Source organism: Cydia pomonella, chromosome 24 (assembly GCF_033807575.1).
Source record: "Cydia pomonella isolate Wapato2018A chromosome 24, ilCydPomo1, whole genome shotgun sequence".
Classification (NCBI taxonomy): domain Eukaryota; kingdom Metazoa; phylum Arthropoda; class Insecta; order Lepidoptera; family Tortricidae; genus Cydia; species Cydia pomonella.
This window is the reverse complement of record NC_084726.1, coordinates 8428516-8442311: the sequence shown is the minus strand read 5'-3', so window position 1 is coordinate 8442311 and position 13796 is coordinate 8428516. Positions and strand designations below refer to the sequence as shown.

The following is a 13796-nucleotide window of genomic DNA, read 5'->3' as shown; positions in this document are numbered from 1 at the left end:
GTGACGAACGCGTTTGCGTTAAGTCTCATTTTGTATAGGATTTTGAGTTTCCAAAACGTCCCGCTTGGCGCGCTCTTTCTAAATCCAATACAAAATGAGACTAAACGCAAACGCGTACGTCACGTTTGGAATTCGAATTTATTTACACTAGGGGTACTGATCTATATTAAATATTACTCTGTGACATTGACATGTTTGTTTTAAGTACTATTGTACCTATTATTAAGACATTTTGACCTATAACTTTGGCGTTATTAATAAAGTTTTGTATTTGTATTTGTACAGAGACCAATTCGAACGTGCACTTGACATCAAAACGATGTCAAAATGATCTTCATTCGCGCATTCATTTTCATTCGTTTCGCGAGCGAGACGCACGAGCGAATCAGAACAAAATGACATGATGGGTGTGTGTTAAAAATTGACCTCATACATTATAAAACTACTCGTAATAAATTGGTATGGGAGAGTGACCGCTCGTTTCAGTTCCCTCCACGTTTACAATATATATTCGTGTAAATTAACCTTTTGACCGCCAAAGACGTCATATGACGCGCGCGGCTACAGCCCAATATCAACCTTCATTCGTACAGATAAGGTTCACGATTACGCGCCGCGTGCGATAGGCGTGGCGTGCAAAAGGTTAAATGTATCAGCAAAAATTTTGTTTTGAACAAGCGCTGGTGACCTAGCAGTAAGAGCGTGCGACTTTCAATCTGGAGGTCGCGGGTTCAACCCCCGGCTCGTACCAACGAGTTTTTCGGAACTAATGTACGAAATATCATTTGATTACACATTTCATTTACACAGCAGCAATGTACTGCAAACATTGCGAGACATAATATGACATTATATATAGTAATTGCGAACAAGCGTTGACAGTTACTGTAAAAAGCTCGTATCTCGTAACTTTCGTTGCTTTACATTGTTAGGGTTCCGTAGCCAAATGGCATAAAACGGAACCCTTATAGTTTCGCCATGTCCGTCTGTCTGTCTGTCTGTCTGTCTGTCCGAGGCTTTGCACCGTGGTCGTTAGTGCTAGAAAGCTGAAATTTGGCATGGATATATAAATCAATAAAGCCGACAAAGTCGTACAATAAAATCTAATTTTTTTTTTTTTTTTTAGGGTACCTCCCCTACACGTAAAGTGGGGGTGAATTATTTTTTTCGCTTCAACCCTAGAGTGTGGGGTATCGTTGGAAAGGTCTTTCAAAACTAATAGGGGTTTTCAAGAAACATTTTTTGATAAAGTGAATATATTCGGAGATAATCGCTCCGAAAGAATAAAAAAATGTGTCCCCCCCTCTAACTTTTGAACCATAGGTCCAAAAAATATGAAAAAAATCGTGGAAGTAGAGCTTAAGAAAGACATTAAATGAAAACTATAGCGGACATGATCAGTTTAGCTGTTTTTGAGTTATCGCAAAAAGTTTTCCCTTCATAGTAAAAAGACTTACTTTAATTAGGTACTCATTATGCAAATTAGCCTATTTGTTTAACTCGGGTGAAAGGTACCGTTTCATCCCTTGGTTAACAATTTACTATACTTTAAGCTCCAGTTTAGCTTAATGTGACGGAAGAGTAACTACGGAACCCTACACTGAGCGTGGCCCGACATGCTCTTGTTTAAAACTTCTTTTTTAATATTTTCATTGTAGTTCTTAGCAAAATTTATCTCAAAATACTTCTGAGATCCTATCCGCCGTTTAAATATTAGCTCGTATTGAATGTACACACGGTATAAATAACTAAACAAAGCCATTGCCCTGATATTAGTAGGTCAGCCAGATTGATGGATCGCCAAATATTGTATCTCGAAATTGATGATCGCTTTTCAATAAAATTGTTTACTTAAATTTTAGATTGGTTTATGAAATTAAGCTTTATGAAATAAGGTCACGGTGATTATATACCTATTTAATTATCTGGGAGACCGAGCTTTTGAAAGTGCGCGTTTTAAAATGCGCGTATTCCCAGAGATGAAGTTTCCCAGTGGAAACTTATCGCTTGTGTGTATTCTATATATTTGTTTAAACATATGTATTATTTTTCGCTGTTTGTTTCCCAATAATAAATAAATAAATTTTTTTTTTCAAAAATGATATGGTACATTTTAAACTTATTTTAGGTTCGCCAAACTTACGTTTAACGGCGAAATGAGGCACTCATTTTCAACGTTAGTACCTTAATCTAAATTATATGATTAACTTATAATACTAAGGTTAATACATAATTATATCATATTAACACAGTATCAGTTGCTGTAGTATATTTTATAAGAACTAGCTAGATCGATTTTTCGCCCCTGAAAACCCCCATATAGTAAATTACATTAAAATCGTTAGAGCCGTTTCCGATATCCCTAAAATTTATTAAAATATATATACCAAAGAGAATTGATTAGGTATAATAGAAAGGTATTATAACATCCAACGCAGATGGCGCTGTAATTGTCAAATGTCAACTTTTGACAATCAGAGTTACCTGTCAAATTCTAAGAACGAAATTGTCTTAGATTTTACGTATCATAATCATAATCAATGTATATTTGATATATAGGTACATGTACAAGTATTGCTCGTTTCTAGCTATAAGATATTTTAATACAGAGTGTTTATTTAGTCACCCGCAATAATTTACGGGGGGAATATATAGGTCATACTGAGCAACTTTTACTATGGCACCAATCCCGAATTGAAATTGTCTGTTTCATACATTTTGGCTGTCAGACCTTGACATTTTCTATGGGAGAGTAAACATTTTTTTTCGCGATTTCGGGGTTAGTCCCATAGTAAAAGTTGCTCAGTATGACCTATATATTCAGCCCGTAAATTATTGCAGTGACTAAATAAACATCCTGTATATACGAGTCTCACGTGAGTTTTATAGTTAGAACAAAATAGTCAGCAAACTGCTATTTCTGCATGCACATGAGAAAGGCAATTTCCAAGCAAACATGGTGCAGTTTCAACATCGTAGGTAATATACAAAGGCGCTCGTCAACAATTAAAGTGCGCTCGATTGCCTCGAGCTTCATTACACAGATCATTTACATCATATTACTGAAGCAGATACGCAATTATAAGCCGAAATAAATGACATATGCAAAGAAAAGTGACCAACGTCTCCAGTGTCTAGGGCTGAGAACTAGCGTCCTTTGCAATCGCGGCAGATGCCTAAAATCGCTCGGCCTACCGGGTCACAGCGGCGTGGGTCGAATTTATTTTGTATGTGACATTTGTTTCGGTTTATAATTTATGTAGTAGTATTTGCACTTGAAATAACATAAATTAAAATAGTTTAATGAAAATAATTTAATTGGTTTCCTGATAGTACTTACAGGTACGCCATTTTTTAACATTGGAAACGTCTAAACCGGCTACGGATTTATTACAGAAAAACCTCTTTCAAAGACAGCTTATAAAGACACACGGCTTACAAATCTTACAATACATGTATAGAAACATTAGTATACAAAAACAATTAGGTAGTGGTATCATTGGTAGTCTTATCTCTCTTATCCAGACAACCTTTCCAGACAACCTTGGTAGCGGAGACATCTTAAAGTCCTTTTGAAATCTTAAAGTCGGTTGATATCGTCACTTCTTTAAAAATATTTACTCGTATTCTCCAGCTAACTGCGTAGTAGATACAAAGTGCTGAACTCTCTATGCTTGCTACTAGCACTCGACCGAAATAAGTTTGGCGTATCTGACCCACTGATATGTAGTCTATAACATGCGTTACGTTACAACGTTTAATGTATACGTTGCTGTAGCAAATAACTTTGCCAATTATGCACTCTGTTCTAACTTGGTAGCTTCTCATTACATTCATGTTCATGTACATACATATATTGTGTTTTCTATTGGCTTGTTGCTTTCTGATTGTTAGGAGAGGCCAATTACTATGTATGTAGTGGCCAATAACTATAGCAGTCACCCTACACGACTGTAGGGCTGTGGACACATATAACCTAAGTTTTTTTTGTGTGATAATAATAAATGTTCTTACAGGGATTCGAGCTAAGGACCGTCGGCTACATAGTTTGGCAAGCCAATTTGGTCAGTAGAAAAAGGCGGCAAAGTTAAAAAACCGGACAAGTGCGAGTCGGAGTACTAAAAAGTACGGAACCCTCGATGGGCGCATCCAGGGTTCCGTACTTTTTAGTATTTGTTGCTATAAAGGCAACAGAAATACATCATCTATGAAAATTTCAACTGTCTAGCTATCACGGTTCATGAGATACAGCCTGGTGACAGACGGACGGACGGATGGACGGACGGACAGCGGAGTCTTAGTAATAGGGTCCCGTTTTACCCTTTGGGTAAACCCTAAAAATGTAGGCGCGAAGGTTGTCCTCCCATTAGATATTTGAATTTTGCGCCTTTTTCTACTGATAACGTGGGTTTGGCAGGGTCACTACCCACTATAGTTCGTGTCATCCATGATAACGCACAGATTTATGACATTATGATTCAAGGCACGCATCTTCGTGAATGACACGATCTACAGACCAAACCGGTCATCAAAGTTTAAATGTAAGTTCCTTGTCGCCCGCCATTTAAAATGATAACGATTCCAAATTCAAACAGTATTCCGGCTGTCAACTGCCAATATCCGTTGAAGACGGTTGACAAGCAGAATTGGAGTTTATTGTTTTAGTGATAAGATCTAAAGTTGATTGATTGAGGTCAGTCTAGGGCTAGATTTTCATATTCTGTCGGCGAGCTATTTATTGTGAAATTGACAATCTTGAAGCCCTTACCCCAAGTAGTAACAACTATTAGTATTAAGTGATCATTGTTATTGTTAAACGTTTTGTCGTCTACCGAACCGCTTTAACTAACACATATTTAGTGGTTGCCTTTCTGCCAAAAAAATTATTGCCTGTAAAGTCGGTTTACGGAAATTGATTTAGCGTGATAATGATAACGTCATAAATATAATAAAACATTGATGAAAATTGCATACTTTTATTTATGAATGGAATTGTATTATTATCACTGAATTATCATTATTTTGTATAATACAAAGAAGGAGTTACCATGGAGATCTGTCCACAACGTGGCCGTAACCTTACCCTGGAGATCTGTCCACAACGTGGCCGTAACGTTACCGTGGAGATCTGTCCACAACGTGGCCGTAACGTTACCACGGAGATCTGTCCACAACGTGACACTTTTTCGTGTATCTCCTATGGGAATAGTAAACTTCGAGATCTGATCAGCTAAAATGGAAAGAACTAATAAAGAAACAACCCTTAAAAAGTAAAAAAAATATCATATTTTATCAGTCGTTAGAAAAAAAAAACGCATACCGCTAAGTTCAGAATGGATATTTACAGTTTATTACTTGGCGATAACGACTTAAATTAAAAAATAATATATTTAATGCCAAAACTAATATCATTTTGGAAAAGAGCTCAACGCTACAAACTGCTGGATCAATTTTAATCGCACCACGATATCTAAATGATGTTATTTTGTTGTACGGTCAAGTTGTTGTTGTTACGAGCAAAATGCACGCTGGAATATCATTTTGATATTAAAGCGTGCGAGTGACGTTAGCCTTCTGTACCCCTAGTGTAAATTTATTCGATAGCGTGACGTGACGTACGCGTTTGGGTTGTCTCATTTTGTATGGAATTTAGATTTTTCAAAACGTCCGTTTTAGCGTGCTGTTTCTAAATCCCATACAAAATTAGACTTAACGCAAACGCGTACGTCACGTCACGCTATCGCATAAATTTACACTGCTGAAATTTAGTTACCTACTAATCTCCCTTCAAAATGTAAGCGACAAAAGGAGCATTCTATTGTCAGTGCTATTAATTCAAACCCATTTTTGACAGAACCCAGATAACAATTGAGCCCAAATCCTGTCCTCTGGAGCGTAAATTTTTATGATTAACCTAATAAATCCGAATTACACGTTTATCTGTTCTATTGGAGGGAGAAGTCGCGCTCGAAACGGAGGAAAAAATCCATTTTTACGAATGAAGTATCGTCCACAAGGTTTGACAAGTTTTAACCCTTATTGCAGAGACATAAGGTTCACCTATGCTCAGTTCGGAGGTATAAATAGGTAGGTAATAGGTATAAATATCTTTAGTAAGTAGTAATGGAGTGTAGTATGGAGTGGAGTGTGTTGGAGTGTAATAGCGCAATAATCTCATTGTAGTAGCGTAGGAATAAATATCGCATCACTTGTTACAACGTGCGAATTTTCAAGATCAACGATATGTATTTTTTACTTAAAAGGTATTTAATATTTTTATAAACTGGGGTTATAAACACAGTGCTGATGGTTACCTATTTTCGTTGTTCTCAGGTCATCCCAGCAATGTTTCACACGGCGAGCATCTGGCTGACACTAGCGCTGGCCGTACAGCGATACATCTACGTATGCCACGCGCCCGTAGCGAGGACCTGGTAAATATCATCTCACTCTAAACACCACATACATCTTACCCCCTTAGACACCACATCCCACCTATTTTTCATACGGCGAGCATCTGGCTGACACTAGCGCTGGCCGTACAGCGATACATCTATTTATGCCACGCGCCCGTAGCGAGGACCTGGTAAATATAATCTCACCTTAGACAACACATACATCTTACCCCCTTAGATGCCACATCCCACCTATTTTTCATACGGCGAGCATCCTGCTGACACTAGCGCTGGCCGTACAGCGATACATCTACGTATGCCACGCGCCCATAGCGAGGACCTGGTAAATATAATCTCACCTTAGACAACACATACATCTTACCCCCTTAGACACCACATCCCAGCTATTTTTTACACGGCGAGCATCTGCCTGACACTAGCGCTGGCCGTACAGCGATACATCTACAATCTACGTATGCCACGCGTCCGTAGCGAGAACCTGGTGGAGGAGCCTGGTGGTGGTGGAGGATCTTCAATTATTCGTAACTATTCTAGCCGTGGGTGAAATTCCATCTGCGAGGCCATTTCTTTCAATGTGTATCCCCAAATTATATCAAAAACTTCGAAATGCCGGGATGTGCCCCTATTAGTCAAGTGTGTTCGAAGTTGAATATAAGAACTTAGCTACGGTTCGCGTTCGATACATGACAAAATATGATATCAAAATAATGTGAGTAAGTCACACTCACACTACCATCTATTTAATTAGTAAATTAATATTATATTTTCCATTCACATTCCGACCTAAGGATATCTGTTGGCTACATAAGCGTTTACAGAGAGGCAAGTGTGCCGCCATAATGTGACATATTTAGGGAATTCCGCAGGAATGGAACGCTGACGCCGGTATTCCGGAAATATTCCGTCTCTGACTGCCCGAATTTCAGGGTTAATGTGTGGGCGGTCATAATACCTGGTAATTACCTAAGTTAATAGTAATTTCCTTATTTTACTAGTATATCATTAATAAAACAGTACACTTTTGATGCAAGCTTTTATCGCCGACTTAAGGAGAGTCACGCTAAAACGGTCGGGGTCCAATCCGAGGCGTCCGATCCTTTATCTTCTATGGCGAGTAATAGCTCACTTTCAGCTCGTTTCATAAAACTACTCTCGTATTTACTTACTTAGTGGCGCAACGACCCAAAGTGGATCTGGCCTCCGCCACCAAAGACCGCCATGCGTCTCTGTCCAAAGCCGTTTGCGTCCAGTCGACGGCGCCGAGTTCGCTAAGGTCTCGTATTTATTGCCTTTAATTAAGTAGCAGTCACATTAACTACTATGAAAATTAGAGTACCGCTCTTGTATTGAATTTCGCTATAAAGAAATCTTGTAGAGCTGAGCGTTTTTGTTCGTAAGCGTCCCGAAAAACACTTTTCTCGTGCAGAAACGGAGTAACAGCTTCTTGCTATTGTATGTATATTATACAAAAAAAATATTCGATAGCGTGACGTGTCGTACGCGTTTGCGTTAAGTCTCATTTTGTATGGGATTTAGAAACAGCGCGCCAATCGAGACGTTTTGGTAACTCATAATCCCATACAAAACTTTTCGTTTCAAAATTTTTTTTCTATTATAGAAATAATTTAATTATTATTTTATTTTATTTAATATTATAGTCTAAGAATATCTTTTCCGCCGGTCCGCCATCATGACGTTATCGTCAGATTCATTCTCCTGTATTGAATTTCTCCATAAAGAAATCTTGTCCGTCGGTGACGTCAGATACCAGTTGCGTGTCTATAAAACAAGCCGCAATAAACAGGATGTAACGGTGATATTTTATTTGGCCGCATTTTATTGCGGTCGTAAAATTCGGCTGAAATACTACCTCTACTATGAAGTTACAGGAGAAAAAGTAACTAATGCCAATGTTGAGTAGACCGTCTACTAGGGAAGACCGTATATAAGCTCGTTCGTCTCTTCTACCTCTTACGTTTGTACACATACCCTACTTACAGAATAAATAAACAAATAAATGTTAGGGGACATCTTACACAAATCGATCTAGCCCCAAACTAAGTAAAGCTTGTACTGGGCGACGATATATATGTATACTTTTATAAATAATACATACTTATATACATAGAAAACACCCATGACTCAGTAATAAATATCTGTGTTCATCACACAAATGTCCAAACCCGGACCCATTGGCTTCGTAGTCTCCTCCTCCTCCAGACCGGTCATCAACTTACAGAAGGTCAGTAGAACCCTTTCTGACGATGTCTGAGCGAATTATGTAAATACAATAAGTTCTTGGACTATGACGCTCTTCTCACCAAAAAAAGTACCGGTCTTCCCCACATTCACGTTAATAGTTTTTTTTTACTAAATTGCAACCTCCAACTCAAGAGTAAATACTGAGTATTGACTTAATTTTGCAGTGTTTACTCGTTTATACCCAAATTGTGGTGGGTATAAACTATAAAAGAGTGCGGAAAGGGGGCATATAAATTTAAAATATAGGTGTATTTTGTAAGCCGCTACTGGATTAAGTACTCAATATTGTAAGCACTCCATTACTAATTATCACAAAAAAAATATTTAGAATCCACTAATGGGTCTTTAAAAATAACTTGAATGTTTCTAAAAACTTTTTTGGGTAAATTGAATACTTTTGGAAAAAACCGGTGTCTAAAGGCCGAAATAATGTTTATCACTCTAACCAATGTTCAAAAAAATTATGAAAAAATATCGGGAGTTTAGCCGTAGAATAGAGTACTAAAAAATAATTTGGACATGATTGGTTCAGCCATTTTTAACTTTCCTTAAAAAAACCTTTAATAAAACATCGTAAATATATTATATATTATATTATTATATTACATATTTGTATATTATTTTGCACCCAACGGATAACTGTTATTGGCCTAATACTATGTAAAAATACCTATGTAAATTGTATATCTACGGCTGTTGTTGTCCTGAATACCAATAAAATAAATAAATAAATAAGTAAATGCAGCAATTTGTAATGGTTAAATGTCAATTCTAAATAACGTTCGGCCAACACTGCTTACCACGACTGCCTTAGCAGTGTCATACTGACATATTCGCTAATAATTGTAAGTTACGCACGCGCTAGCGTATATGTCAGTGTCAAACTGGTGGTAGCCGTACTGGTTCAACGGATACATGTGCTCATGTGAGGTTACCGCGAGTACTACATTGTGGAGTTTACAGAACAAGTAGTCTGTCTGCATAAATTAAGGCGGAACTTAAATCGGATGCCTTCGCCAGCCTCCAGAATTACAAACGGTTAGGAAATCAGGATTAGGCCCTTAAGCTGTCAACACGGATTCTCGTAAGCCGTCGGGTCGACGTATGTGACACGGTTTACCCTTGTAGGAAAATTTTAACGTATTTCGTTCGTATATACCTTTATGCGAATTTTAAGGACATAGTCATTAGACTTTTCGATCAGTCAGTCAGTTCAGCCTATTCAGTCGGGCCTATTTCTCGGATGGTAATTAGACTAATGATATTATTCCAAGATATGTCTAATCGAATTTAAACTGTCGTGAGTTTCTGTGTGTGTGTGTGTGTGTCAGTACGCGGCGCGTGGCTGTCGTGAACGCTAGTCATGCACGATTAGTCCTTGAAAATGGAGACTCACCGAAACATGTCACACGAATGACTAAAAATTAATTTAAAAATAAAGTTAAACCGGCTTCAAAAAGTATAAAATAAAATATCGTTTTTAGCGCTAGCAGCTGATATACTTGAAGTCTGTGCCAAGCAAACGTCATTTATAAACGTCAACACGCCATCAACCTGAATGCCAACCGTGGTTGTAGTTCGATAGTAAAGCAAGTATAGTTAGTATTGTAACCATTTGACTTCAAACGTGTCAATTGCTAGCGCATATAACACGCATGATATTGAATTTTATACTTTTCGAAGTCGGTTTTACTTTTTTTTAATTAATTATATTTACAGTGATTACTACAAGATTTGAGGACTTAGACCTCATAGAACTCATCATCAGAACTAGACCTTAACACAAATGTTCCTTCAAACCTTACATGCTTAATAAACATAACAAAGAGGGCAAATCGCCAAAAATGATATAGGTATGCGTTGTTGGGGAGTCCCGTTCTGGTCATCATCAGCAGTTCCGCTTCATCAAATGACACTGTTTACTATGAAAATAGGCTAATGCTCGTTAATTTTGATAATAAATTTAACACAGTGCGTAACCATGGTAAAAATTAATTTCACGTAGACCCATTGGCCAACGCTATTTAGAACGGTAAGACAAATAAAAAATACCCATGGATCCAGCGGGGGAACATATGAATGGGACCAGGAGTAATATGCCAATGGGACAAGGATGTTTAAGCAATTTTTCACCTTAATATTAACTAGTATACCGTCGAATGGACTCCCAATGTCTCTAATACAACTAAAAATTGCTAAGACAAAAAGCAAGTCTCAAAATGAATCTACAAGATAAACTCATTGCTATGCTAAACCCACTTGGACCATTAAACATTTTACGTAAGCCGTCAGCCGGGTTTGATTCGTTTTTCATATTCCTGCCTTTTGATAAGGGTGTAAAGCTGTTTATATCTGTCGTATACTTTATAGCTTTTGAAACAAGTGCCAAGGAGAAATATGATTTTGAATGTTTACAGCATTTTTACAGGTTGTCTGAAACCAGAGATACTTGCTTTGTAAAAAAAAAGTAGGTACCTAATTGTTATCCTTATTATAAAATATTGAAACAACACTTTTTAAGCAACTGCATTTTTAGGGTTCCGTAGCCAAATGGCAAAATACGGAACCCTTATAGATTCGTCATGTCCGTCTGTCTGTCCGATTATGTCACAGCCACTTTTTTCCGAAACTATAAGAGCTATATATACTGTTCAAACTTGGTAAGTAGATGTATTCTATGAACCGCATTAAGATTTTTACACAAAAATAGAAAAAAACTATAAATTTTGGGGGTTCCTCATACGTAGAACTGAAACTCAAAAAATCTTTTTTCATCAAACCCATACGTGTGGGGTATCTATGGATAGTTCTTTAAAAATGATATTGAGGTTTCTAATATCATTCTTTTCTAAACTGAATAGTTTGCGCGAGAGACACTTCCAAATTGGTAAAATGTGTGCCCCCCCCCCCCCCCCTAACTTCTAAAATAACAGAATGAAAAATCTAAAAAAAATATATGATATACATTGCCATGCAAACTTCCACCGAAAATTGGTTTGAACGAGATCTAGTAAGTAGTTTTTTTAATACGTTATAAATGGTACGGAACCCTTCATGGGCGAGTCCGACTCGCACTTGGGAGGATATGCCGATTCCAGCTCACTTTAGGTATTTATCTCCCCCTCCCCCCCCTCCCCCCCCTCCCCCTCCCCCCCTCCCCCCCCTCACCCCCCTCCCCCCCCCCCCTCCCCCCTCACCCCCCCTCACCCCCCCCCCCCTCACCCCCCTCCCCCTCAACCCCCTCACCCCCTCCCCCCCCCTCCCCTCTCCCCCTCCCCCTCACCCCCCCCCCCCCGCCCCCCTCCCCCACCTCCCCGCCCCCGCCCCCCCCGCCCCCCCTCCCCGCCGCTGCCCCTGGCCTGCGCCACTTGGTAGTTCGGCAAAGATCCGTTAGATGGCGCCACTAGCCCCCACCCCCCCCCCCTCCCTCCCCCCCCCCCCTTCCCCGCCGCCTCCCCGCCCTCCCCCCGCCCCCCCCCCTCCCCGCCGCTGCCCCTGGCCCTGCGCCCCTTGGTAGTTGTGCATATATCCTCGCCAGTTGGCGCTACTTTCTATGTTTAAGGTATTTATCTCCCGAGGGAAAACTTCGCTAAAATAGATGGCACCACTTTGTACGTGTACGACAAACAAAAAGTGACGAGGTGGCCTCCAGTGGCGAAGGTCGGATTCGAACCAGCGTCTTTAGCTAACCGGGGGGGGGGCGTCTTTAGCCAGTTAACGTCATGAACCCCTAGGCCACCCCGTCACGGTGAAACTGGTCCTAATTTCTCGACTATATATGCAATCGTAATGAGACTAGGCGTTATGTGAAATTCGCATGTATCGATGCCAATTTCCTATAGCTCGTTGAGCAATAATGTAAATGACTACATTTGACCTCGCTCGACAAAGATGGTTCAGTTTGCACCGAAAGTTGAGGTAAGTACATATATTTATATTTTAATTATTACAAAATAATGTAGTTTCGTTTCCTGTACGATAACTTAACAAACAAATCTTTTCCTCTTTTCATATAGTTCATGAGAACCGTTTCACACGTTTCTTTACCACATGCGCCCCGCCCGTCTACACCCCACCCCTCAACTGAATTTTTCTGCTATAAAAGAGCATGTTGAACCATATTCCCACTACAGTGTCACAACGAATATTGCGTTGAAATCATGGATCCGCAAGCTTCATCACATACCAAATGTAAGTATAGTTGTATTATACTCACATTAACATTTGAGTATTTCACCTCTGTTCTGTCTTTGTAGTTTAAATAATCTATCACTTTCGACCTATCCCCTATGTTCTCAATTAGGAATACTTGCTTACTTTTAATATAAATAATAACAATATTTTTATTATATTTTCCCCAGCCGACAACAATACCATCACCACTTGGTGCTGCCAGTGCTGGTTGTCCACCACCACAAGCGGCGGCGGTGGCGGCTGTGACGGTGGCTGTAGCAGCTCCACTTCGCAATCGTCACCCGGACCACAACCGATGGCAACAGCAAAGGCACTGTTAAAACAAGACGATGGGGACAAGGGAAAAACAAACTGCCTAGAGAGCGCTTCTGAGAGCGATACGAGCGATGAAATGAAATCTTTTTATCAAGGATGTAAAAGCAAGTGGATAAAAGCGTTCCAGAACAATACTCTGATTAATAGATGGCGCCTCCCCATGCCATTTCACACATTTAGAGCGGAAGTAGCGAGATTGTTAAAACGATTGTATATCGAAGGTCACCATGACGATTGTCATATTTACCTGTTAATTGTAATGTGGGACGATTTAAACGATGACGTAGAAGAGATAGTGGGAGATGCTCAAATCAACTATCAAGACTGGATTGCGTTATTAGGTGGCGTTACAGCGGAACTATTTTCACGCGTGGTGTTCAATACTAAATCTTTTAATTATTTAATCAATGCAATATTTTGTGTGCTAGGTCCAAACATAATAGCTTCCGGTGATTATGAATGTGAACCTAAATGTAAGAATGCTCGTACATATTAAGGTGATGATGCATTTATTCCTTGTCATTGTTTAATTTTAAATTGTTAGCTCGCTGCGAATGTAAATGTTTTAATGTACACGTATTAATAATAAATTCATATTACTGAATATAG

General features: G+C 39.1%; 1 protein-coding gene across 1 annotated transcript in view; it reads left to right on the top strand.

Moving 5' to 3' along the window:
- The window catches only part of LOC133530982 (sex peptide receptor), a 521867-nt gene that overhangs the window by 484338 nt on the left and 23733 nt on the right, over positions 1-13796 (top strand). The window contains exon 7 of the mRNA XM_061869049.1: positions 6334-6434. Within this exon, the coding sequence (XP_061725033.1) occupies positions 6334-6434 (101 nt within the window). The remainder of the gene's footprint in view (positions 1-6333; positions 6435-13796) is intronic.